At 36.5% G+C, this 27,913-nt stretch overlaps 2 protein-coding genes across 2 annotated transcripts; both read right to left on the bottom strand.

The window, feature by feature from the left end:
* Positions 1-444: 444 nt before the first annotated feature.
* ccnp (cyclin P) lies at positions 445-7,901 on the bottom strand. Its single transcript, XM_051134647.1, has 9 exons — positions 7,758-7,901; positions 6,204-6,332; positions 5,923-5,998; positions 4,561-4,730; positions 4,390-4,488; positions 3,579-3,734; positions 3,348-3,506; positions 1,330-1,508; positions 445-983 (listed from the first exon to the last, which is right to left on the bottom strand). Exons 1-9 carry the CDS (start codon positions 7,806-7,808, stop codon positions 806-808), a joined length of 1,197 nt encoding a protein of 398 aa, XP_050990604.1. The 5' UTR covers positions 7,809-7,901; the 3' UTR covers positions 445-805.
* A 1,974-nt stretch (positions 7,902-9,875) lies between these two features.
* Positions 9,876-27,345, bottom strand: akt2 (v-akt murine thymoma viral oncogene homolog 2). The gene is made up of 14 exons (XM_051134639.1): positions 26,949-27,345; positions 23,000-23,155; positions 22,722-22,850; positions 21,075-21,186; positions 20,538-20,685; positions 18,549-18,680; positions 18,383-18,448; positions 18,221-18,289; positions 18,011-18,133; positions 17,705-17,833; positions 15,159-15,373; positions 14,989-15,076; positions 14,598-14,700; positions 9,876-12,127 (listed from the first exon to the last, which is right to left on the bottom strand). Exons 2-14 carry the CDS (start codon positions 23,043-23,045, stop codon positions 12,048-12,050), a joined length of 1,440 nt encoding a protein of 479 aa, XP_050990596.1. The 5' UTR covers positions 23,046-23,155; positions 26,949-27,345; the 3' UTR covers positions 9,876-12,047.
* Positions 27,346-27,913: the final 568 nt, after the last annotated feature.

Here is a 27,913-nt window from a genome sequence, read left to right as displayed (position 1 = left end):
GGGAGGCAAGCACAAATGTAACGCTACAGCCCTAGCGATTCAACATACGGTGGATTTACAGAATCACATCTACATGCCTAGTAACATACATGTAATCCTTTTAATTAAGTCCAGCAATAGTCATATACCTTATGTAATAGACTTTGGGGGGACCCACATGTATAAGTGTTTTTACCAAGGTGAGTTTGCATGGATATTAGCATGCAGATCTGGCAACTCTAGACATGATGGCCCTGCTGAGTGTCATGTGAGAAGTACATGCACTGAAATGTGTATGACGAAAGAAAAAAAAAAAAAAAAAAAAAAAAAAAGTTTAATTGAATAGGCTGATGTGTGGAAAGGAACAGAACTTCCACTGCAACTTTCCAAAGCAGACAGATCGGTTTTATTTTTCACAATCTTAAAATACTTATCCCAAATTTGCAAAAACACTTAAAAACAGTAAACGTTTCAAAGTGCTTTAATTTCATAAGACACCATATTCCAGTATACAAGTTCACCATAGCATTGATAAACACTACAAAGACATCGACATTGTTTAGCATTAAAAGCTACAAAGACATAAATACACACTTTTCTTTATCCTTTTACATCAAGTAACATAGGATTACTATAAAACATTACAGAACAATTCAGTCCAAATAGAGTAACCAGCTCTCCAGAGGCATTCTGATGTTCACTGATGTCCAGTGAATCCTCCTGACTGGCCAAATTCAGCATTTCTTTCTCTCCCTACAGTAGCAGCGCTAAACAGCTGTCCTGATTTCCAGCCCCATTTGGCCTCCTCACTGGTGTTGATAGAGTGTCACGTCTGAGGGCACGACAGCCCCAGTAGGCCGGGGGCGGCTTTCAGGGCAGGGTGCACGCTGACATGGAGGGTCTGTATAGTGGAGAACTTGATGAAAGTGGCACGGGTCTCACGAGCATGTGCTCTCGCTGCTGCCATGGCCATGATCTGCATTATACTGAGGAGAGTTGCTTCACTGCATCAGAGATAGGGGGGAGAAAGACAAAATGTGATTTTAATCCATCTTATTTTAACCCTTCTTTTTAAAATGGTATATTTAATACATTTTAACAAGCTTAAAATAACCTGGGATAACTTTGGGGCTTTTTGTAAACACATTGTATTTGATCCAAAATGCTGTTGTCAAACTGTAACTGTAATAATAGAACTAAGCTTTTGATTCAAAGTGATCATTGAGGGTCACTGTGAAAGTCCTTTTCAACAGAATGTTAACTTCAAGTTTACCTTAAAGCTCAAACACCCGTAATTGTAAAGACATCTGTAAAAGTTCTTAACAGCAGTACTAAAGGACTTTTCCGGACCTTCCTATATGGATACTAGAGGCGATGCACCAGGCCATCTCTCCGTCAGGAGACGGAGCTTCCTGGAGGATCCTGCGGGCCAGACGTAGGGCAGCACCTGCCAACTGGGCGGGCAGATACACCACACACTGCCCTTCCAAGAGCGAGAGCTCCAACAAGTATCGTGCCATCCAGACCACCTGAACAGAAAAGATTTTCCACCATATTTAAAGGGGACAGACAAAACATTCACTTTTTTATTTTTATTTTTTTAAAAAAAGCTTTTGTAGAAACAAGATACAAAAAAAAAAAAAAAAAAAAAAAAAAAAAAACCATTGAGAAAAATTTAACCAGAGTATATTATAGATGGTTCTTACAGCGTGAGGAATCACAGAGGAATCATTAAATTAAATATAAATTAATGTTAAAACACAATGGTCTGGTTTTACAGACAGGGCTAAGATGAAGCCAGGATTAGACCATAATTCAATTAGGACATTAAAGTAATTTTTATAAACATGCCTTATAAAAGACATTACTGGTGTGCAACTTGAGACGAAACATAGCCATTGACCTACAGTATTTCGAGATCAATCAGTGCAAGTTTCTTTAGATTTGCATTTTAGTCTGGAACTAGGCTTAAGCCTCGTTAAGCCTCTGTGAAACGGGAATACTTTTTTATATAATCTTTTAGGGAAATCTTATTTATCTATCATTTAAGCACAATACAGCTTTTATTTAACTTTTAGGTACAACATTCAATTTAAATAACCAGGCAAGTTTTTTTTTTTTTTTTTTTGGTAAATTTACCCGTTTGGAAGCACAGTGCAGTGTTAATGTTCAAACTATGTATTTACAATGTTAAAGTGGCTGACAAAAAAAATAAATTAATAAAATTCTTATTAGGAATAAAACTGCCTTTTTTAAACTGTGCAGAGCTGTAGCTGAATAGTTAGGCCTACTACGCTACTGTATTTTAATGTTGGTTATTATTGTGGCATTTGGAGAGACATTTTCTGAGTTGGTACTTGGTATAAAAAAAAAAAAAAAAAAAAAAAAAAAAAGTTTGAGAACCACTGTTATAGACTTTTCATTAAGACTAAAGAATCAGAATTTGTGGAAAACGGCAGCATAAACATATAGGCCTATTTTCCTATGTTTCTGCATACTTCAAGTCTTAAGTATGCAAACAAAGATTTATACATGCAGATAAAGTAGTTGTGAAATAAAAGGCCACTTAAAGGAATAGTTCACCCAAAAATAAATTCACTCACCCTTATGTTTTTCAAAACCTGCAAGACTGACTTCTGTTGAACACTAGAGATATTTGAAAATTCTTGGTTAACCAAACAGTAGATGGTGCCAATTGATTTCCATAGAATGTGTGTCCAACAGAAAAAGAAAAAAAAAAAAAAAAAAAAAAAAAAAAACACTTGCACAAAACAACTTGAGGGTGATTAAATGACAATTTTTCATTTTTGGATGAACTATCCCTTTAAGCGTAGTTTAAATGGGTAGTTCCCTCAAAAATAAAAACTGTCAGTTACTCACACTCATGTTGTTCCAAACCCGTAAGACCTTCACTCATCTTCTGTACACAAATTAAAATCATTTTGATGAAATCAGGATGTGCTGCGCCTTGTTTACATTCCGAGGAAAGTTGTGGTACTCTCCAAAAAAAAAAAAAAAAAAAAAAAAAAAAAAAAAAGGGCCTTAGGGTGGAGGAAAATAGTTGCATAAAGTAGTTTTCTTTTTTGCGCAAAAAAAAAAAAAAAAAAAAAAAAAAAAAAAAAAAAAAAACAGTATTTTCGTAGCTTCATGAAATTATGGTTGAACCACTGATGTCCACTGACAAAATTTTCCATTTTGGGTGAACCATCCCTTTAATGCATTTAAAACTTATGTTTTACTGGTCTTTTGTTAGGTTTTGAAGTACACTTTTTGATGTGTTGGTGTACTTCATAATTTAAAATGTAGCATTACCACACTTAACGTTAATATACATCAAGTAAAATTTGTAATAATGGTTTTTAACTGACCTTGTCGCTGCAGCGTGCGATGGAAGCAGAGATAAGAAGAAAATGAAGAGGAGGACAGTGATAGAGATCAAACTTGAGCCCAGTTAAAACCCTCCTTTCCATCCGTAGCAGCTGTTTCTTGCTGTAAGCATTTTCCATCAGATAGCAGAGCTCTGACACCTGACAAACATTACCGCGTTAACGGCGCCAAGTTCATGTTTGCATTAAACATTTGTTTTAACACTCAAATACCTCTGGTAACAGACACTCCTCTTTTTTAGCAGCCAGAAAAAGGCAAACCACACCCAGTAGCTGCAGGCCAGAGATGGACACTTTGATGAGCCTTAGCGCTCGATTCAGCAGGTGCACTGCCAGATACAACGTTTCCTCAGAGAACTGAAACACTTCCTGAGGTGAAAACAAGCGTCCATCTCAAATTTAGAAGGATTGCAATATCACCTTATTCTAACAAAAATACTACATTTTTAGCATAATATGTAATTGGTGTGCTCCAATATTTTTCTGGAAACAATAAAACACTAGCTTTGGGGAAGTTTGGGGATTGTAAGAAAGCATTAAAACAAAAAGTTACAGTAAGTTTATAATGTTTCAGAAGTGTTCTTTTAATGTTTCTATTCATAGAACTCAGAAAATATTCAGCAAAAAGCAATTTGAACACAAGGACCATTATTAACAATTGAGCACCAATTGATACAGCACCAAATCAGCATATTAAAATGATTTCTGAAGGATGCAGGACTGAAAACTGGAGTAATGATACTGAAAATTCAGCTTTGCATCACACTTTAAAATAATAAAACAGAAGCGTTATTTTAAATTGACTTCAACTTTAAAATTTATGATTTGATCAAAACCAAATGCAGCCTTGGGGAGCATAAAAAACGCTTAATAAATAGTAAAAATGATTTCATTTTGACCAGTGGTGTATATTACATAATGCATAACTGCATTATATAACGGCTAACTCCTCTTTGGTCTCATCCATTCATGGTTAGAAATGGAAAAAACAGGTCATACTTACAAATTTGAATATTGCACTTACATGGACTTGAATTAGCCAATCCACCAAGATAGCTCTTGTGGTGTCACTGAAATGCTTGGGCAGGTCAGCGTTTGGGAGAGTGCATAGTAGCTGACTTCTCTGCAAGCAGAGGAAACAAATACATGACCACAGTGTTCGTTAAAATCCGAGTACTTCGCATGTCATCCTCACCATCATGTCTGAAAAGATGTCCCATGCGTAGGTCTTGTCGTAGAGGAGCCCTAGCTTACTGATGGCTACTTCCACCTCTCTGCGCAGAAGTCCGGGCATCATTTCCCGCAGACTAGGTGGACCTGGCAACCTGTTCAGATACTTCAGCAAAGCCTCCTCTTCATAGACATCTAGCATTGTGGTACAAGAATAATAAATGAGCAACTGAAGGACTACTGATAGTGATAGTTTGTTCAAAGCCCTCTTTAAATAAAAAGTCTGCATAATGACTTAGTCATATTGATTTTTCAGTTAGGGTTTGTTTAGTTTTTAGGTTTTATTTTAGGGTTAAAGGAATCAACACAATGTAACTTCCAGAAGCATTTTTTTCTTAAACTGTAAGAATAAAACCTCAGTGCACAGGAGTCTGACATGAATTGACCAGCTCGGCAGACAATAAAATCAGGGAATAATCTTAAACTGAAGTGACCAACGTTACATTTTTTAGGGTCCAGGATATGGAGCGCTAGATCATTGACGTCAAACCCAGGAAAACTAATTTACCACGACTCCCTTGACATTTAACTTTGGGTTTTTCCCAATTGGAGTAAAACAAGGTCTGTGGTAAATATAAACCGGTGATACTTGTACGCTTTGCTCTACAATGAAAAGTACACGCACTTCTACTGAAACAATTCTGAAGCAGTTGTTCATTTAAAAAAAAAAAAAAAAAACCTACAGTATGTTTGTAATAAGCAACTACATAAAGTTTGTGGCATGCATACAGAGTTCACACTGTACAACAAAACATTCAAATATCAAGTATTCCGTTGAAAAACCCCATTAAAATAAATAAATAAATAAAATAAATAAATAAAAATATTATTATTATTATTATTATTATTATTATTATTATTATTATTATTAAAATATTTTGGGTTTTTTTTTTTCTCTTTTTTAAAAAAAATAATGGGGGTTTTCAATTCAGTACTTGATATTACTCAATATCTCAAAGAAACCTGTGCTGAATTAGTCATCTGGGTTTTGACACCATGGCTGCAAGATTTTTTTTTTTATTTTGGCCAGCAAGCAACCACCCAGAAGACACTAACCACACGACAACACCATGGCACTGTGGTGGCGGTGAGTAAAAATGCACATTTTTGGCAGAAAACACATCTAGTTGGTATTTTCAAGGCACAAATAAAAATAGCAAGTCAACAAGGAGTCACTGCAGTTGCATGAATCACTAAAATATCTGGCCTAATGACCTGGGAAAACATTTTAGTTGTTTGATTAAACTGCAGTGGAAACCTGGGTTAGAATTAGTACTTCCAGAAAAATGTACTATGTTATGGACCATCCAAACAAGGTCATCCAAACCTGACGTATCTGACTCATCCTGTGGACCGTAGTCCATTATGATCCCATCCTCTGCGGATACGGGAAGCCTTTGAACCTTGAGAAAAAAACAAAAAAAAAAAAAAAAAAAAAAAAAAAAAAAAAAAAAAAAAAAAAAAAACACACAACAGGCATGCTGCCCTGTCATGGCAGAATAGTGACTTCATTTTAAGAACCACCTGTCCAGTGGGTGATTTTCTAGTAGGTTATAATTGATAGCAAAATCAGACCTTGGCACATAGTGACATAAGAGCTGCAATTACCCATCGGCTCTCCTGTGGGGGTCTGTAGTGCTGCCCAGGTGCCACCTCCTCTCCTTCGGCAAACACCCTGCGCTCCCTCAGAACACAGGAGTTTGCCCACGTCCGCAGGGGAGCTTGTCTGTCGTCAGTCTTTTGAAGAACAAAATTGTTTTGTTTATTCACAATAAGGTTGTAAAGCAATAATGGGGGTCATCGGATGCAAAGTTCACTTTTACATGTTGTTTGAACATTAATGCGTGTCGGCAGGGAATGTATGAATCTACCCTATAATGATACAAATCCATGCAGTGGTTAATTAATCTGTAAAAAAATAACATTCCCTTTTTCAAATCAAGCCATTCTCAGAGGCCTGTGGCGTCACACCGACAGAGGCCGCTCCCACCATAGTTGATTGACATGAGCGTCTTACCTCAGATCAGCTGTAACATTCAGACCTCCATTGTTTCGATGCTGGAGCAGGGATGCAAGTTAGACAAGAATATCTCTGATTGAGCGATTGAGGTGTTGTGTTGCTGGATGTAATAATGAACATAGTGGTCGTTATTTACTCCAGACATCTGCTCAAGATGCAGTGGATTACATTCGTTTGTAAAGGGAATGCGCCTCCCGATCACACATATCCCTCTATGTTTTCACTTACAGCAGAAGTGAGTATAAGGGTTGTTCATGAATCTCTGCAATCACCTTTCCTAATAACGTGCTAGTTAGCAAGTTTCACGGCTAAACACGCTAAATGCAGCTAAAGTAAACAAACTCTCAGAGCAGCTCCTCACTCCACAGAGAGAAGAGAGGGGCGGGGCGAGCAGAGCTCATTTGCATTTAAATGAAAAATCACCCCATTCTGAGGGATTTTTGCAGAGCTCATTTTAACAAGGTAAAAAGTGTGTTGTTTTACAGACAAAACTTTATAGACTTTTCATTAAGACCCTAAAGAATCAAATCAGCTTGTGGAAAATGGGCATCCGATGACCCCTTTAACACTTCAAAGAGCAGCAATCATTTAATATGAACAAGAGTCATTCAGTTTTTAGTCCTAAACCTTGGAAGAAAATTAGCATGGATTCCTAATACAATTCAAATAATTACATTACCCAGAGTTTCAGGTTTTGTTCTACAAAAAAAAAAAAAAAAAAAAAAAAAAAAAAAAAAAAAAGATTCTGAAACAAAGTTCTCATGGAGCAACTTGGATTTTTAAAGGACAAAACAGTTTCAAGGTTCTCATTTGAGGTACAACTTGTGTGTAATTTAAAGCAGAGCAAATTGTTACTTTGAGGAATGTTAACAACAGACCACATTTTACTCAAAATAAGATGCACTGAAGTTCTAAAAGGAAACCATGGTCTTCAAATTGATCTTATGACTAAAACATGGAATCGAATATATTGGTTAACTTCAGTGTGTGTTCAGCTATCAGTAATGTAGCAGACATTGGTGAACTTACACAAGTCTCCCGTTGATAGGTTAAAACACTTTTTTTCTGGTCACATTTTGGCCATAATTTAGTTTACACAGCAGGTCTAGGAGTTAAAGAGAAGATTTTACAAGCATTCTCACCATATGGAGGTCCAACAGTTGCCTGGAACCACAAAACCCAGTTCGAGCCATGATTCACCTGGACACTGTAGCTACCTACACACACTGAGTCTGCAGCTGCGCACTGGCATGCACCATCAGCTAATTAACACCTGTGACACTAATAAAGCTTACTAATTGAACCTTCATTGAGCCCCGCCCTGTGCCACCAGCTTGCTTTTGTCATGCACTTCCTCTGTCATTACCCAGACTGGAAGTTTTGTCTGTTTGGCTTAAATAAAGAGTATGGTAAGAGTATGTCTTATTTTTCTACGATAAATTAAATAACAAAAATTAAAAAAAAGTTAAAGAGAGCTACTGCCCCATTTAGGAGTGTTTATTACTGAGCATAAGTGTTAATTTATCTAAACTATAAAACAATTACTAGAAAAACAAAGATTTAATCATGTTAATGTGTAAAAGTGCATATGAAATGAATTGTGTTAAAGACATTCTTATCATCACTGATTAATTTCTGTGACAAGAATAAGTTTATGAATCCTGGATTTCCTGGATGTCTGCATTGATTACTCATAAAATGTGATCTAATCGTAGTTTGACTTACAATTATACTTTTCACATTTTTATGTAAAACATTAAGAAATCATTTACAGTGCAAAGTAAGTGTACGCTTGAACCTAGTAACTTGCAGATTGTTCTCCAGCGGCACAACCTCCAGCAAATGGACTTTTGACCAACTTAAATCCCTTCCATAAATGTTACAGATTACTGGCATGTCTTGATAGCATAAATCACTTTATGCCACAACATCTCTACTGAATTAGGCCAGGACACAGGAAAACACATTTTGTTGTTTTTCCACTATTCTGTAATAGGTTTACTTTAGGGCATGGTCTAACATCACCCAACCTAAAATCTACAGCTTGAAGATACGAGCTGGCTTTCACCTGTAAAATGTCTTTAACACGGCTTTGTGATGAAAAACGATTAAATAATTTTAATTTTTGGTGAACTATCACTTTTGGGTTAGGGGTTAGTATTTGTTGGAAAGCACTCAGTGCTGTGACTGACATGACCTTTTTTTTTGTGCTTGTAAACAAATATTTTGCCTGACAATAGATTGACAAGCACATCTAAATGTGTGATTCCATTAGTTTCAAGAAATGAATAATCTTTTGGGTTCCTACACTTTTTGAGAACTTTAATAGCGTTTACCAGTTGTTCATAATTACTAGATAATGACTTTTTATTTTTAAGCAAATTTATGATTTTAGAAATTTTATAGCTTAAGATTTTGATTTTCATCATTTCAATCACATTTTAAAAATCACAAGTTCTCTGTGAATGTCAAAAACCTCTTAAAAATGATTTGAAACAATTATGCTAGTTTACGTTTTGACTTTTTTTTTGTTTGTGTTTTATATAGCTTACACTCTTAAATATAAAGATGCTTCACAATGCCATAGAAGAAGCTTTTTTTTGTGGTTCTTTGTGACGAAACAAGATTCTTCAGATTATAATAAGGTAAGAAAGAGATGGTTATTTGTAATGGTTCTTCTATGGCATTGCTGTGAAGAACCTTTTAAGCACCTTCATTTTTAAGAGTGTACTTCTTTCATAATTAAAAAAAAAAAAACAGGCCATCTTGCCCCATAGTTGCGATTTACTGCTCTACAGGAACTTACCATAGCATAACTAGTTTTGAAATTAATAGTTCCGGAGCTGAACGATGATTGATTAGAGCAAAAACTCCAACTTCTGGCCACAGAAGTTTTTTTTCCAGTGTCATTGTTTAGATGCACATTATTATTATCCAAACTACTACTTAGGTAAAATGAATGACCACTAATTATGGTAATTAATAATCACTGCATTTTCTAGATATTGTTGGGGCAAAACAATATCTACAGACACTTCAAATACTTTTGAACAAATAATGTTTATAGTGTAAACGTCTTCAATAAAACAAATATTGTGAACTTTGAGCTGTAGTCGAACAAAGTGATTTGCTGTCCATTCGGTTAATGTGGCATATCGCTGGGTTAGTAAAAGAGGCAGACATACAGTTTTTGGTAAAAGAATTTACTTGCATGAATGTCCTAATAGCAAAGCATATCCCATAGCACTCTGTAGCAAAAAAAAAAAAAAAAAAAAAAAAAAAAAAAAAATTCAAAGAGTTTGCTGAAATATTTCAAGTTTCCCCCAACGTTTGCATCCCCAGCACTAAAAAAGCAAACTGAGCATCAATGATGACATTCGTGATTGTTCATCACATTCAGAACAGAACAGTCGATGGTTAAAGTTGCAAAATAATTTCACTTCAAAGCTGATTTGTCCTACGAGTAGGTATATACACACAAGTGAAAATGGGTGAAAGCGCTACAGCAGAGCATTTTAGATCTTTGCCCCTCATGTCTCCACCCAAAAGTTACTTTTGAGCATCATTACTGTTGTGAACTAGAGTGTGCGTGTGTTATTGTTGTCCGGAGCAATGTGTTATTTGATGACGCAGGCAAATGGCACCATCTAGCGGTCTCTCTCAGTCAAGGCAATAAGGGCCGTTTCAAAACCTACAATATAGAGCGAGTGTTGGGCTTGACCCGTAGAAGCACTTGAGTTGGGCCCTGCTGTTGGTACAAGTGAGGAAGGACCTTTCTGTATGAGCAAGTTCATGGAGGAGGGATGATAATGTAGATCATGTTTAAACATCTCAAAGGAAGCTTTTCATTTCCCCTTGCAAATATATACTGTGACTACCTTATTACACACCCACGCATGAAACCACACATTCACACAAATGGAAAAATGGACAAAAGAAACAAACAAAAAAACTTTACTATTGTAATATATATTTTTATATATATATTTTATCAATTTCAGGGAGTGGGCGAATGAGGGAAAAAAATGATCCAAATAAAATAAGGAATAAAACAAAAAAACAGTTTGATGTTCCTTACACGTGAAGCATTTTAAAAAAGCAAAAGAAGAAAACACCTCACACATCTAAGCGGTGTGTTCTGACAGCATCTGTCTGGAGAAGCACACCGCCGTTACACATATGGAGATGAAGTTGAACATTTTCTCAAACATCCTAACCATTTTATTTCTGACTACACTAATAAAAAAAGGAGAAATGAAAAAAGTGTCAAGGCTGCGACAACGATGGCGTAGCACGCAGGGGTGCATTTCCACCGTTTGCTACTTTAACTGATCGGTCATGCTGACACAGTAGCTCTTGCAGTTAAATAACAGGACATTCAACTCCTCGTTTTTTTTTCCGTTTGTTTTTTTTATGGTTGTTGCCTGCATGTTTGCCTTTAATTTTTGACATCAATGCCTGCAAAACTTTGGAGAGACCGAAAACAGCTTGATGGACAGTTTCTACGATGCGCTAACCTTGGAACATCAAGCCTCTGGGGCTGCGGATGAAAACTGGGAAAACGGCTCTCCGGAAAGCCGGTTTCAAGGTTCCTGGTTGTGGAGGAAACCACAACCTCTCTGTTGACACGCTAGAGCCGTCTTCCTCTCTCTCTTCCCTTTAAAGCACAAACATTTTCACATCTATAGTGTGCGAGCCGCCAATCCCCTAACGATCCCACCCCCCCGTTCGACTCCTTGACATTATGCCCATGTAGAAAATCGAAACACAAAGAGACACACGGTTGAAGATGTAGACTGAAAACACGCATCCGTCGACGCACGCACACGCACACGCACAGCATTCGGTACGCTACCCAGGCAGAGAAACAGCACTACTCCTTTCTGTGTTACCCCATCGTCGGTCCTCCCGCTATTGGTAAAAACACTATTGGTAACAGCTAGTTCCAGAAAGAGCACTTGTACATTTGCAGAAATATGGCTTTAAAACTGTAACAATCAGTGGGAAATTAGTCCAAATTGTTTGATTTCTCTCGTCCCCACAAGATGATTTAGAGTGTGTTCGCTATTTGTGTTTACAAGAGGCTTTAGTCCCGTAGTCCAGTGTTTTGAGTGTGAGCTTGTGTCCTGAAACCTGCTGGTGCCGAGCTGTGTTCTCGATGGTACCTGATTGGTTGAGATTTATTCAGTGATTGCAGTGTGTAGTGTCAGGCTACGATTGGCTGGAAGAAAAGCCAACCGGAAACCAGGACTGACCAGAGGGTACCACCTGTTCAGGACCGTTCGCAGATGCCGTACTCCCGCCTTGAACCCGCTCCTCTCAGAAGGCTTGGGTTGCTGGTGCACGTGTCCTTGTATGAGTTTGCGTTTGTGTATGTGAGGGGCGTCCGGTTTGCTGGTAGGGGTGGGAGAGTGGGGAGGGATGGGGGGTGGTCACTCCCGCACACTGGCTGAGTAGGAGAACTGCGAGAAGTGTGTGCGTGTATCTGGGTCCTCCGCATCAAGACTGTCATCTGCAAGGGATGGAAACGAACAACAAATCGTCTCAGTTAAATCATTTATTTCTCTTAAAGGGACAGTTCATTCAGCCCATCCACAGTTGAGCTCAAGTTTACGTACACCTCGCAGAATCTGTAAAATGTTAATTATTTAACCATAATAAGAGGGATCATACAAAATGCATGTTGTTTTTTATTTAGTACTGACCTGAATAAGATTTTTCACATAAAAGACGTCTACATGTAGACAACTGAAAAATGACCCTGTTCGAAAGTTTGCATACGCTTGATTCTTCATACTGTTGTTGTTCCTGAATGCTCCACAGCTGTTTGTTTAGTAGTTATATAGTTGTTCACAAGTCCCTTGTTTGTCCTGAACAGTTAAACTGTTAAATCCTTCAGGTCCCACAAATTCTTTGGCTTTTCAGCATTTTTGTGATTTGAAAACCTTTCCAGCAATGACTGTATGATTTTGAGATCCTTCTTTTCACACTGAGGGACTCGTATGTAACTATTACAAAAGGTTGAAACGCTCACTGATGCTCCAGAAGGAAAAACTATGCATTAATAACTGGGGTGAAAAATTTTTGAGTCTGAAGATCAGGGTAAACGTAACTTATTTTGACTTCTGAAAAACATGTAAGTATCTTCTGTAGCTTCTGTAGGGCAGTACTAAATGACAAAAATATGATACTTTGGCAAAATAGGAAAAATGTAAGAGCCCACCCGGCTCTTAATGCATGTTTTTTCCTTCTGGAGCATCAGTGAGCGTTTGAACGTTCTGTAATAGTTGCATACGAGTCTCTCAGTTGTCCTCAGTGTGAAAAGATGGATCTCAAAATCATACAGTCATTGTTGGAAAGAGTTCAAATACACAAAACAGCTGAAGGATTTTTCTGAAGAACAGTGTGCGAACTGTTCAGGACAAAAAAACAAAACAAAAAAACAAACAGGTAACAACACAGTATTAAGAATCAAGCGCATGTAAACTTTTGAACAGAGTTATTTTATAAATGCAACTATTATTTTCTCTTGTGGACTATATGTAAACATCCTTTATGTGAAATATCTTATTCAGGTCAGTACTAAATAAAAAAAATAATTTCTTATTTTGGTAAAATAATTAACATTTTGCCGATTCTGCAAGGTGTGTGTAAACTTTTGACCTCAACTGTATCTTCCAAATGCATGTTCTAGATCTTACTGTGAACAATTCATCCATGCATGTGCATGCTTTTTATTTTTTAAAAACGCTTTGACCTTGCATTGTTTAATCAAAACTTCATAGATGATCTTCCAGTTAAAGCGACAGATATATCTGGTGACGTATGCAAAAATTCTCCAGTCATTTAGCCCACTTAAACCCACCCCTGAAAGCTTATGGCTATGTGCTTCCACTTTAACTCTTTTCCCACCATTGACAGAATTTTCCATCATTTATGAGACAGTGTTTCCCCGCTACTGATGTAGGAGGCACTACTACGCATTCTCTAAAAGAGCACTGAACACCTGGATCAAAACACAGCTAAGAAGCAGAAACAAGCCACTACCATCGCTATCATCAAACTTTAAATCAAGCATATAAAATCAAATAATAAACTGCATATAAATCAGAACTGGCTAACGTTACCAAATGACATGTCTGTTCTGTGTTCTAGCATATTGCACATTAAGATATTTATACAACAAAATATTGTGGGGCCATTAAACCTTTGTGAAAATGACGGCATTGACTGGCAACTTAAAAAATGCTGGTGGGGAAATATTTAAAGTGCAAAAGCCAACCACCAATAAATAAAACCAAATCCCAGATTTTTGATAATGCATTACAGTCAGGTGTACATCACAATATGTAAGAAAAGATCGGTTGCTACTTCTGTTTCAACTTTAAATGAACATGGTCATCATCACAAGTAAACAGGATCAATTTTAAATTCATGTGGACTTTAACTAGTTATATTTGTCTTTTTGTGCACAAGCAAGAATGAGATCTGCGAACTATGATAAAATGGAAGATTTTCGGCAAAAAGCTCAAATTTTAGTCTGTTTGACACTTGCGGTCTTTATTAATTTTTGTGCTGTACAGAAACAGCCTTTACATTCTGCTAAATATCTCGCTCCGTGAAAAAAAAATTAAATATACTTTTCACATTTTATTCATCGACTGAAATGTGCTGTGACTTAAGCAGGTTTGGCCTTTATACCAGCCTAAATGTTGTTTACAATGAATGCCACTATACTCTTCAGTGTTTATATTATATTTAATTTACAGATATTTTACATTATTTCTGCATGTAATAATAACATGCATCATGTGACAGTTTTTCAACAATGCATTTTAGATCCAAGTGCAACTTATTACATTTTTGAGGGCTGTGATATTTGCTGTCATTTTGCACAAAGTGACTTGTTCATTATTTTCAGACTCAAAGAGTGGCGACACCTCACAATCAGACAAGCAAGGAAGAAGAACTGAGCTACTCACATTGGTCAGGTGGCGTGACAGTAATGGTCTGTGCAGTGAACTCGTCATCAAAGTAGCGTGTGTCTGTCTCTGAGGTCACTTGCGGCTTGAAGGGTGGGATGAGCTGCAGAAAACAGCAGGAGGGTGAGAGTTGAGTGAGAAAAAGCTCTAGAGAACATGTGGTTTTCACACATCCCTCCTCAATTACATGCAGAGATCAGCATAAATAACTGTTCACTGTTAAATGTCTAATGAAGTGAAAAATAAACAAGCTGGGTTTATGCTGCAATCAATCACGCGACACACATGAATGCAAACAAAATTGGAAAGCATCTGTGAAAGAGATTACCACTGTACATTCTCTTATTTGTGCGATGATTACATCTGATGAATCGGTTCTTTAAAGTCTCACCTTTTTTTGAATGACATCTTGCCAGTTCATGATAATGAAGAACTTGTGTGTCATCACTTCTTTGGCATCATCAGGACCTCCTCCAAGCCTTAAAAACAGCAAATTCACATTATTAAATCACACACAAGATGCCTGTTCATAACCAAAGTAGGAACAGATGCTCCTCATACCTTTGTTTGGGGTCTTTCTTGAGCAGGCCGGCTAGCAAGGCCTTGGCCTCCGGCGAGAGGTTTCTAGGAAAGCGAATCTCTTCCATTAAAATGAGCTCAAAAAGACGTTCATGGTCCTGGTTATAGAACGGCAGCCGACCACACATCATTTCGTACATGACCACTCCCAGACCCCACCAATCCACCGCACGGCCGTAATCGTTGTCTTCTAATACCTACAGCAAAGAGAAAAATGAAAGAGAGCATTTACAGATAGAAAAGAAAACAAGTAGCTTAAACAAGAAATTCTTCAATATCTGGACGGCGTATGAAGGTAATGCAGCTAGCGCTTAAAGACGTGACTTGAGGTGGGCGATATGGCAAAATCTGAATCTTTTTTTCAGAAATTTCACAATTTTATCACAATTCTGTCATGTTTATTTTACTATTTAGCAAGTTGTCTGAGCAGCCCAACTAATGTTCCCATTTTAAAAACAAAGGTTTTCAAGGTAACAAAGTATAACAGCAGATATTTAGGCCAAAGCGAGCGAAGATAAAAAGTCATTATTTTATCTTTGTTATTAAAAAATTAGAACAAAAATTAGATACACAATACAAATAAAACAGTGCTTTATTTTTCAGGTACAGTAGGTGGATATAGCAGTAGTATTCAAGAAACCTAATTAAATATAAAAAGTGAAACACTATATACTTATACACAATATACATCAATTGTACATTGATTCTTATTAAAGCAACTGTATTAAAGTTCTTCAGTAAAGAGCAGTGAGTGATTTTTCTCTTTGTGTTTTTTTTTTTTTTTTTTTTTATTAACATTAAAAAGAATAGTTCACCCAAAAATAAAAACTCTGTCATCTGTCTGTCAATTCTGTCAGTGTTTTATTTTAATACCATCATTTACTCACTCTCAGGTTGTTTTAAACCCGAGTTTCTTTTTCTGTTGAACACCATCTATTTGATCTTTTCTATTATTAAATTCAGTGGGGACCAGCTACTGCTTGGTTACCCACATTTTTTAAACCATTTTATTTTGCGTTTAGCACAAGAAAGAAATTAATACAGGTTTGGGAAAACATGTGAGTAAATAATGACCGAATTATACATTTTGGGTGAACTATCCCTTTAATGACAAGTAGCAGCATGTTTAGTACTGCCCCTTTAAGAGTTGCACGCATCAGGCAAACATCCCTTTTTCTCTCAGTTGTTTACTTTCACTTTACACATAAGCTTCTATAAACTGTGTTTATATGTAAATCTTGTGTGTTTTGATAATATTGCCTCAATCGGACGCAATACATAACTTAGTTCAGTAATTAGGCACTGTTTGACAGGATTTTAGTGTGTGCGCACTGGAAAAGCTCATGTCGGAACAGCACGCATATGAAATGTTTAACTGGCAAGGCTTTAAAATTGTATTATTTTTATGAAAATAACCGATTGTTTCGCTAGATAGGACCATTCTTGCTCAGCTGGGATCATTTACAACCACACTTGGGATCTTTTGAAGCTGCATTTAAACTGCATTTTGGAAGTTCAAAATCAGGGCACCATATCAGTCCATTATATGGAGAAAAATGCTGAAATGTTTTCCTCAAAAAACTATTTTACGACTGAAGAAAGAAAGACATGAACATCTTGGATGACAAGGGGGTGAGGACATAATATGTGAGTCTTTGTTTTGGAAGTGGACTTCTCCTTTAAAGCAAATAATGTACATTCGTGATTGTGAATAAGTGCAGTGAGTGTTACTCTACTCACACTGCTGTGAATGTATGTCGTGTTGTACAGTATATTGAGACGGAGGCGTCAGAACTGCAGCTGATGCAATAGCACGATACTAAGATATTTCTCCAAAAGCAGATCATGGAGACATTTTTATCGTCCACAATCAAAAATAGTCATATTGCACACACCTAACGTGACTAAACTCTTAAATGTGTGGGAAAAAATATCCTAATGATAACCCCTTATTTGGAATTATAGTTATGAACTATATTACATTAACCAGCATTAAATTACATGATTAAGTTAAATTAAAAAAATTAAATATTTTTAAACCAACCTCATGCCTTTAAGACTATTACATTCATATGAAGTAAATGTAACAAAAAAAATAGTTTCAAGCCTTTTGTCTTTCAGCTTTCAGCTACAATGGGCTTGCTTTAAATGTTTTAATATTTAGAGACAAAATTTACGTGATATGCTAAATTCCACATCAAATGATACTTCATAAATTCAGCCTCAACACATTTCTTGTTTAATCCTTTAACTTCACTTCAATACCACAAGGCAAAAATATTTTCTTAAACCTTCATCTAGTACTTCTTGACATGTATTGCGTAATATTGCGAAGATGCTTAGTAGCCCAAACACAAACAACAAGATGGTTTCCTGCTTTAAAACATCGCAGGGCTTCATTATAATGGGTCACAAAATGAACTAATTAAAGCTGGATCTGATTCACAGGGTTTTCCCATTTTTAATCTATCAAAATATGATCCTAAATTTGATTGAAAAAACACATTTATGGAGTGAGTTGGCAATACCTCAGGAGCAAGGTACTCTGGGGTCCCACAGAACGTCTTCATGGTGGCCTCATTAGTAATGCCCTCTTTACACAGACCAAAGTCTGTGATTTTAATGTGACCATCTTTATCCAGCATTAGATTCTCCAGCTGCAGAGAGAAATGCAGTTCAAACAGAATTAGGAAATGGCATTTTGCCATTTGTTGTAAAAAAAAAAAAAAAAAAAAACAAGGAACACGGACTTCATGTCTTTGTGGTCTATGACACAATTTTCAAAAACAATTCAAACTATTTTCACAATAATTCGAATGTTAAAATGAGAAAACCTTTAGGTCCCTGTAGACGACATCTTTAGAGTGCAGATACTCCAATGCTGAAACGATTTCAGCCCCATAGAAGCGAGCTCTATCCTCCGTAAACACACGCTCTCGAGACAAGTGGAAGAACAGCTGGAAATGCGTAAAAAGAAGACAAAAAGAATTTTAAAAAAGGCTTTTCTAGTTTGTTTTCGTAAGGAGTGACAGGATGTGACAAACCTCGCCTCCGTTTGCGTACTCCATGACGAAACACAATCGGTCTCGTGTCTGGAAGGCGTATTTTAGTGTCTGTGAAGAGATTGAAAACAATACATGAATTGGCAAATGTAGAACCAAGGTAATTGTGCAATAAAAAAAAAACCCAGGCGGAGATGAACGTACCGTAAGGAAGGGGTGCCGTGTGTTCTGCAACACTCTGCTTTCTGTGATTGTGTGTGCGACCTCATCCTGAAATAAGACAAAAAAAAAAAAACACACACCACAGTGTCGTGAGACTCGAACAAATCATTTAGGAGCATTTTAAACTTTTGATTCATGCTCTGCCCACCTTTGCAATGATAACCTCTTTGCGCAGGATCTTCATGGCGTAGTACATGCCAGTAGCCTTTTCCCTCACTAGAATCACCTTTCCAAAAGTGCCTTTACCCAGCAGCTTTAAGTAGTCAAAGTCACTCATTGTCTAAAAAAGAAAAAAAACAAGTCAAATTTATTAATTTTTTTTTTTCATAAAATCTCACTATCTATAAAAGGCTTTATAAATAAAACCTAAAACTTTATATTTTATTTATAATAAACACGTTATTGAGACCAAATGAAAACACATTTTAGTCCTACAAAAACGAATGAACTCTCAATTGAATTATCTCAAATGTAGATGCATTTGTTTTTTTTATCAGAACAGATTTGGAAAAATTAATCATGTCACTTGCTCATCAGTGGATCCTCTGCAGTGAACGGGTGCCGTCAGAATGAGATTTCAAACATCTTATAAAAACATCACAATAATCCACAAGTAATCCACACTCCAGTCCATCAACTAACATCCTTAAATGCAAAAACCTGTCCATCATTAGGCAAATCATCAAGATGTTTTTAACTTCAAACAGCTGCTTTTGAGTCCTCTATCAATAATATTTCTTTCTCCAGTAAAAGAAAAAAAATATATGTTTCTGAAACAGGACAGAAATCTGCACAGATCAAACACTCTTTATAAGCAAAAACAGTCCAAAACAGCTCAAAACAAATGCGTGTGTGGATTTTGATGTGAGAGACAAGGATTATGTTCAAATTAAATAGACCAATTTGGAGTAGACGTCACAGTTACATCACTTGCAGCTGCGCGTGCATAGTGGTGGCAGAAAAACACTGGTAACAATTGGAGGTAAACGGGTAAAATTCATGGAATAATTTTGAAGCAAAATGCAGACGTTTAAATGGACATACTATGAATGAAAACTTACTTTCAAAGTATAAATTTGATTTAAACAATAGGTCTCATAATAATAATAATAAATGACATATGCTGTTCATAGGGAACGTATTGTATTAGCCCTACAGTTATTTATACCCATTACTATTAACTTTTTACATAACATTTATTTATTTTATCTCACAATTCTGGCATTTTTTCTTGCAAATGCAAGTTTGTCTCCTAATTCGGACTTTATAACTCAGAGTATAACTGCAGAGTTGTTTTTCCTTATTAGAATTGCGAGAATAAAGTCAGAATTTTGAAATATAAATCAAATTTACCCTTTTTTATTCTTTTATTCCATGGCTCCATAGACTGCTACTTGAACCACCCACAAAAATGTCATCCCTGTTTCGGATCTGTAAGACTATCCCACTATTTAACCATTTTGTTAAATAACAGTGCTTATCGCCGGGTGACAAGCTCTTGTAATATGCAGAGAACATTTTGAAAATGACATCTGATCAACATAATCTATAATCTTTTTAAATCTCACTATTTTGTACCACATCCGTGTAATTCTCTAGCCGTAAAAGCCATCTCTCCAGGGTTTTCGGCAACTATGATGCGTGTGCATCCCGAATGTTTACAAACTGATAATTGGTCTATACACCTTAACAATAAATTTGCTTCTTACAAACAAGCAGCTTTTTGATTTTAACAAAAAGTTAACTGATAAATTAGAGTTATGTCAATTACTTGTGAATTATTGTGATATTTTTATCAGCTGTTTGAACTCTCATTCTGACGGCACCCATTCACTGCAGAGGGTCCGTTGGTAAACAAGTTCATCTATATCTTGGATGGCCTGAGGCTGAGTAACATTTTTATTTTTTGGTGAACTATTCATTAAATAACTGAATATGAAATACCATTTTGTTATTTACGAAGATTAAGATTTAAAAAGAGTACACAGTGTTACGAGAAACATGAAATTAGCACAGCTATGTACGAAAACTAGTTGCTTGGCACAATGGACAACTGAGATGGTTTCTTACGGTGTGCAGACATTGAAGGTTACCCAAACAACCAGAACATGGTTACACTCTTAATTAAGGCACTCACTACTTTGGTGCGGGACTTTGCGATGGCAGCCTCCATCCCCTCCAGGCTGTTGTCTCCCGGGGAGCCAAAGTTAATGTCCATTGGCTCCTCTTCTTCCCGGGACTTGAGCCCATTGGCCACAGCCTGGATGGCACGTATCCACTCCTCTCTGCATTGACATCAAGATGAAATCATATTAGTCATTCATTAAATTAATTAAAATATAAAGCAAGTTACAGTTCCTCTTACTATTTTCTATGATCTTACACTGATGTACACGATTGCTATCCTTTGAAAGAATTGGGCATTTTAGTCACAGTGACCTAAACACAATTCCTGTTTCCACTAAAATGTTTTTCAACTTTCTTAAGATTCAATTTAAGCAACAGGCAGTGAGTAATAACCTGTTTTGGTTGGCCAAAAAACCTGGTTAATACAATTAAATCTGCTTTCCATTAAATAACATTCAGTATCTGCTTCTTAAGTTCTCTCTTTTCCCCTCAGTCATTCACAACAAGGACACAGATTCCAACAGGACCCTTCATCTCATCTCCTCACCTTTCAGCATTGCTGTCCACGTGGAAGGTGCGCTCAATAACAGTGGTCCACTGCAAACAGCGGATGACAAACGTGTTCGGCCGAGGTCGTTCAGTCTTCATCAGCTGACACTCTGTGAAGAATATTATTGAAAAGTTGGTTTTTGGATTCAGATTTGTTCAAATATTTCTAAACAAGGGCCCTATGATTTTCACAATGTGAATGCGGACAGAAATCACAGAATCCAGTCACAAAAACTGAAAAGAATTTGCTGTATAACGCAGAATATATATGTATATGATGATAGTTTGGTGAATATTGGAAGTTTGGATGCAAAAAGACAATACAATATTAAGTAAAAAGTCTATTTAAATATGAATCATTCATGTTTTGCGGTTTTGTTTACTACACACATACTGAACTGCACAACGCTTGCAGTGATTTCAGTGTCTGCCGTTTTGCCAAATGAGGATATAAATACATAAGTACATATTTCCAGAACTGCTCTGAAGTTTCTTCATGAGCATTTTACAGTTTCTTTTCAAAGAAACCATCATCATATACTATACACACAGAAAGGTATTCATAGCAACCCGTCAAAATAAAAGTTTGGTTTAACTTGAAGACATAGTATTATTTAGTAGAATGTACGTTAAGACTACTACAACTATTAGTAAAATTGTTAAAACTTTATTTTTTTATTAAGGAATAATCACACAATATTTCTTTCATGTTTTAATTTTAATAGTAACTTTGTCAAAAATAGTTTGCTCAATTTTTATTTGATTAAAAGATAAATTCAATTAATATTTTATGCCTTCATTTGATAACCAGAAAAATTTAAATATTGTAAAAAAGTTGTAAATATGAAATTTAATAAATTAAGCTGTTTTTATGCATTTAAACAATTAGACATGCTTAAACAGAATTTAGTAACAATAAAACTGAAGGTGAAAAAAAAAAAAAAAAAAAAAAAACATTTCATAGTGACCAAAACATATAATTTGTTAAACTTAAAATAAACTGATGTTAAATTGTATACATTTTATAATTTTAACTAATTAGACTCGCTTTTTGATTAATAACATATAATTTAACCATTAATAAAAAGAGTACAGAAAAATTCAAATGGAATTTGGGGAAAAAAAAAACCCAAACGGAATTTGGGAAAAATTAAAACAGATTTCATAGGGCCCCACTAAACCACATTTTAAAAGTAAACCGTTACTTGATGTTGATCAAATGGCCTCTTGCTTTCTTAATTGGGCAATTCTTCTTACATTAATGCACTTTTATTAAGGTTTAGGAGATTTAAACAAACCAGAGCATCCAACATCGATTAGTGGGGTAAAAACTAACAAGTAATATTAATTTGTTTTGTTTACATACTTCAACAAACATGTACATTGTGTAATTTCTGGGCCACTTTTGTAAAATTTAAGACAATTTAAACAGGTTCTCTTAAACACTGCCCCATTTATAATTGGTCAGACAAACAGATAAACTTTTGCCATAATTTACCACTACCGCTTTAGGTGCTAGATGATGGCAAAAGTGATCCATTTACAAACCATAGCTCAAACTCTAAACTACCTAAGGGGAGCCCATATGTCAGAATACTAAACACAATCTGCTGTGTGTGGAGAGATGCAGTAAAGTGTGGCAGACCTGCAACTGAGAAGTTATTGAGAGGTGGCTGATTGTGATCTGACGTTTCTGGCTTCTCCTTGTAGCCAATGAAAGAGCCATCGCTCTTTAGGATGAAATATCGGGGCCTCCAAGTCTTAATGTATTCACCTGCAGACAGGAGGAGGAAGAGATACAAGGAAGTAGATGGCAGAAGGAAGAAAGCAGGGGAAAAACAAAAAGGCAACAACTCAGTGTTTACAATCCAAAAACATGATATGGATGGTTGCAAAGAATGAGAGATTAAGCGTAATTCTCACCTCTCTTGTGGAGCCAGCCCTCTCTGACGACGCTGACCTCGTTCATGCTGGGTTAGGGGTATGTGGGGCGTAGGGCAGGGTGACAGGGAGGTTGGGGGAGGGGGAGCGCCGAGTCTCGGGTCAGGCAGGCTTTCAGTACCACAGAGCCAGACTCACCTGGAATCATGCAAATAATCCATTGTTAACCACAATAAAAAACAACAACACAGGAAACACCACAGACTTGGGAGTTTTACATTTTTGTCGCTGCGTCTTTTAAGCAAACAGTGTTCATGAACAAAACAAGAACGACGCCAACATTAGATCCCATTGACTTTCAATGCATGGCAGAAAAACATTTTTCATAACATCCTTTTTTGTGTGTTCCACAGACTAAAAAAAAATAAAGGTTTGGAACAGAGGGTGAATACATGACAGTATTTTCAACTACTATTTTCAGTTTTGACTGCATCCAACACACTCTAGCACGCAACTGAAATATTTTCCACAAACGGTCACCTGACTAAAGCTGCAGGAATGCCACCTGTTTAGAAAAGTTTGTAATGTAAACTTGCCATAAACACAGCAATCAGCACTCCGCAGCAGATAAGCCTCAATTTCAGATTTAACAGAAAAGGAACAGCTGAATTTCACTTGTCATCATCTTACTGAATAAAACCGAGAGTCCTGTGCACAATTAAATATCAAACTCTAACTGGGAGCGAACTACAAGATCTTGACAAAGAAGTGAGTGCAAGATGTGCGATGGAAAATTTCAGTGGTATTATACTGCATGAATGAATCTAAAGTGCTGAGTCACTATTCACAAACAAGTATCTTTATATGCGGGATAGAAGTGCTGATGGAGGAACAGGGTTTTGATCCCAGTTGATGCCGATGCATATAATCCATGTTAGTTTGTTTTTTTCATCTTGCACATCTTTAAGATGAAGTAGTCTATGAGTGGACCACGGATCAACTTTTATTATAAAATGGCTTATGTGAACCATGCAAATATTAACCTAACGTCTGTTAAGCACAACCAATCCAGTTCAAAAAGACAAGATGTCTCATTCTTTGAGAAGTAATTTATTGTAGCCATAACGAAAGCAAAATATGAGAATGTATGATGATGGTTTTTATGTCTGTGCTTTACCTGTTCTGAAACCATTTACCTAAATTGATTTGCATGTGATTAGGCTGACATCAGTTACAAAAAGGAACAAATACAATTTTTCTTCTTTTTTATGTTCCCGTGGAACTTGATTTGAATTTACAAACGTGTTTAATTTATGCTTTGTGCTTAGACCAATAAAGTGGGTGCTAAAGTGTTACCTGCTGGAAGAAAGAGCAACATAACCACAAAACCTGCATTTCCCACCCTTACTTGCAAAGCCTTTGCTCTAATAATATACATATAATGCAAATGCTGTGGTTTTTTAAAATCACAATATGTGTGAAGAGAGTAACACACAGACTTAATGAACATGGGACAAGGATGAGGCTCATTTACCACAAAGTGTTTTTAAACCATTTCTGACGGGAAATGCAAGAGCGCTATTCTATCACCATGGAGATGCCAATTAGACTGCAGTAAAGCCGGTGTGAGCCACAGGTGAACGGACCACTTTGTACGGCGAACAACACAAGACACCTGCTGTTTTCAGAAGCAACATTAGAAAGCACAAGGCTTTTGCTGCAAAAAAAAAAAACAACGTTTGATAACTGGGGGTCAGAAACATTCATCCACTTGAAGACAATGTGAGCGTAGTTTGTATATCTAAGCATTACAACGTCGATTTGGCAACTACTGATACATTTTTAGTACTTTATTTATTCATTATTAAAATAATATTGATATACAATAACATTATTAAAATGACAAATTTTAATTAAATAGTTTGCCTAAAAATAAAAATAAAAAAAAGCTGTCATCACTTTGACAATGTGCCCACAAGAGCTCCAACCATCAGAGTTTTTGTTAAAAATTGAAGTCAGTGGACTGTACACTTTGAACGGCCATTGAAAAAGCAGGTGAAACTTTTTTTAAATATCTTCTTTCATGTTACTCAAAGAAAGTTATACAGCTTTGGACCAACATTTGGGTGAATAGCAGTTTTCATTATGAGCTGTACCATCCATTTAGCTAATGAACATAACATTAAAAAAATTATTGGCCTATTGTCTCTGTCAGGAATGTTAATATTGGTGAATAACTTCTAAAAAAAAAAAAAAATCTAAACAAGCTAGTTCTTAGATAAATCCACTTGAAAAGCAACATTACGTAAAATATTAAACTAATGTGTATAAGAGTTATTGTCAGAGACAAATTCAACTATTATTAGTTTTCTTACTGCATTGCCAATTTTTAAATTGGTAAAGCTAAAACTTATCAAATTATGTTACATTTATGCGTAAAAGATTTTAAAAAAAATATTTGAGGAGCAAAAATCAACTTGTTATAGAATGTTTATCAATCTTTCATTAACCAGAAATTGTTTTTTTGTTTTTCTTTCTTTTCTTTTTGCAGTGTAGCAAGTCCAAAAAGTTAAGTTCCAACTCACTTAAATTTTTTTGGTGCTTTGACATGGCTCTGTTCTGGTCCTTTCTTTCATGTAAATGATTTTCCGCTCTTTAGTTGAACACTTAATAAACAACACCACATCTCTCCTTGCCAAGACATGTGATTTGATGGAGTATTTTTTAAATTTGTAGCACAAACTCTGCAGGACAAGATGCGTGTCACGGTTCAACATTTAGTCAAAGGTGTTTGTTCAAATAACTAACCTTAGACAAGCAATATTAACAGAGATTCTGGTCCTAGCAAATGGCATAAAAAAATAAATAGACTGTTCTTCTGCCTTTTTTTTTTTTTTTTTAATTGTTGAGAGTATACAATCAGTCTGTGCCAGAGGAGTTTCCTGGCACAGCATTGCCTCTGGCACAGATCTGGCATGCTGTCCTATCACCATGGGCACAACACTGGATTATCCCTGCAAAATAAAATCCCCACCTTGTGACGCCCCTGCTAGTCCATTACACAACTGCTTAACACATGCTCCAGCATTAAAAACACACTGACCGTCTCCATCCGTACATATGTGCATCTAGTGTGCATGTATCAGTTGGTCAGTGGTCTGCCTCTTCCTCTTTTTCAACAACAACTCTCTGGCACCCACACGCACTTTGAAGTCCACAGCAGAAAGACAAACAAGAGCTGAGACCATTTCAACAAACTAATCATTACATGTTTTCTGTACAGAGCGGAATAATTCCAGACTGAGAAGTCCTATACCTGACCCCTCTCAACCTCAATAACCTTCAGGCCTCATTTACACACAAGCACAAACCTGACAGATGCATTACTTCATATCTGTCCAACAACTGACCACTTTTACCTTAAACATACTTTGCATATTTTAAACAAGCGTACAGAACTCCACGTGGAACAGCATGGCAGCTCTATTTAAAAAAACACAAGGCAAAGTGGCATCCTTTTGATCGATCATACAGTATGTACAGTGAGTTCGCCCTATAGATCAGCATCCATCATGCATCTGTACAGCGTGTAAAGGGCCTGATCGATAACAGTCTCTCATTTCCACTAATTCAGCTGTTCTTTTTTAACTTAATAGACTGACATCTCCATCAAAACACAATGATGCACTTACAATAGATCTGCAAGCAGGGACCCCGCAGGAGAGATCAACTTAAGCGCCAAACGGATTTAAATTAATCTATAACTGTGTTATTTAATAAATTGACTGTAAAGAGAAACGACAAACATGCGTTATGACGGGAGATGGTGTTTTGTGATGTTAAACCTAAGAAACACATATTAATAAAGGGATTTGTCTGGTCCCAAAGCGCAACAAAACATAACGTTTAAGTGCAATTTAAATATAGAGACTCGGGCTAGGCTAAACATCACGCTAGCCATCAATCATCGATGCACGTTTTAGTCCCTTACCTCCACTTTTATTCTCCTGCGACGTGTTGGTTGACTGAAATGCAAAAATCCTCAAAAGCCCATGTAAGTGAGGTGAAACAAGGGTGTTTAGAGACGTGAAGTGTGTGTTTATTCCTCTCGCGAGCTGCTGTGTATTGAGCTCTGCCAATGACCACTCAGCTGCCCCAAAAATAACAACACCCAACCGCCCGATTATCCTCACAAACCGCCCCTCAGTGGCCCGAAAATCGAACCCGGTCGCCCAAAGTCATACCACGACGCTTATTTGACGCGTTTAAGGCTTGTAAAAACCTCGCCGTGGCCGTCCTGTAGGTCTGTGAGCGATGTTACGGTGGTGGTGGTATCGCGGATAGGCCTCCGTCTAGCGACTCAACGGGAGCACAAACAGGAAATGACCTCAGCGCACGCTCCGCGCGACGTCACGAGCAACGTCCGAAATTTGAAAAGGTCCGTTTTTTGCGTTGCTGTCTGTCAGCTTGTAATGATAGCGAGGTTGCGACTTTATAATAAAATTATAAACGTCCGGATTGTTTCGTCGGTTGCTATTTTAATATTATAACACATACATACATTTGCCATATAAGCTCCCTCTACTGGTTATCAACCACAGTTCCTTTGCAGTGTTCATTTTTCAAAGTTAAAGCCTTGAGGTTAAAAGAGAAGATTTGTATAATCCAATGTGAGCATGTTTTCATATTTCCTAAGGATTTGTGAGCATCTTTATAAATATCAAAATCATCAGAAAGCGCTATGGTACTGGCTTTTTGCTACTATTTTTATAAAAGCACCAATTTATTAACAAGATATATGATTATGCTTAGTACAATGCTATTACTTTATCAGAATCAGAATCAGAATCAGAACAGCTTTATTGCCAAGTATGCTTACGCATACAAGGAATTTGTTTTGGTGTCACAGGCTTCCAGTGCACAGAGACGACGACAACAACACAGAGAAAATAATAT

Source organism: Labeo rohita, chromosome 18 (genome assembly GCF_022985175.1).
Source record: "Labeo rohita strain BAU-BD-2019 chromosome 18, IGBB_LRoh.1.0, whole genome shotgun sequence".
Lineage (NCBI taxonomy): Eukaryota > Metazoa > Chordata > Actinopteri > Cypriniformes > Cyprinidae > Labeo > Labeo rohita.
Note: the sequence above shows the minus strand (reverse complement) of the source record. Positions and strands in the feature narration are given on the sequence as shown.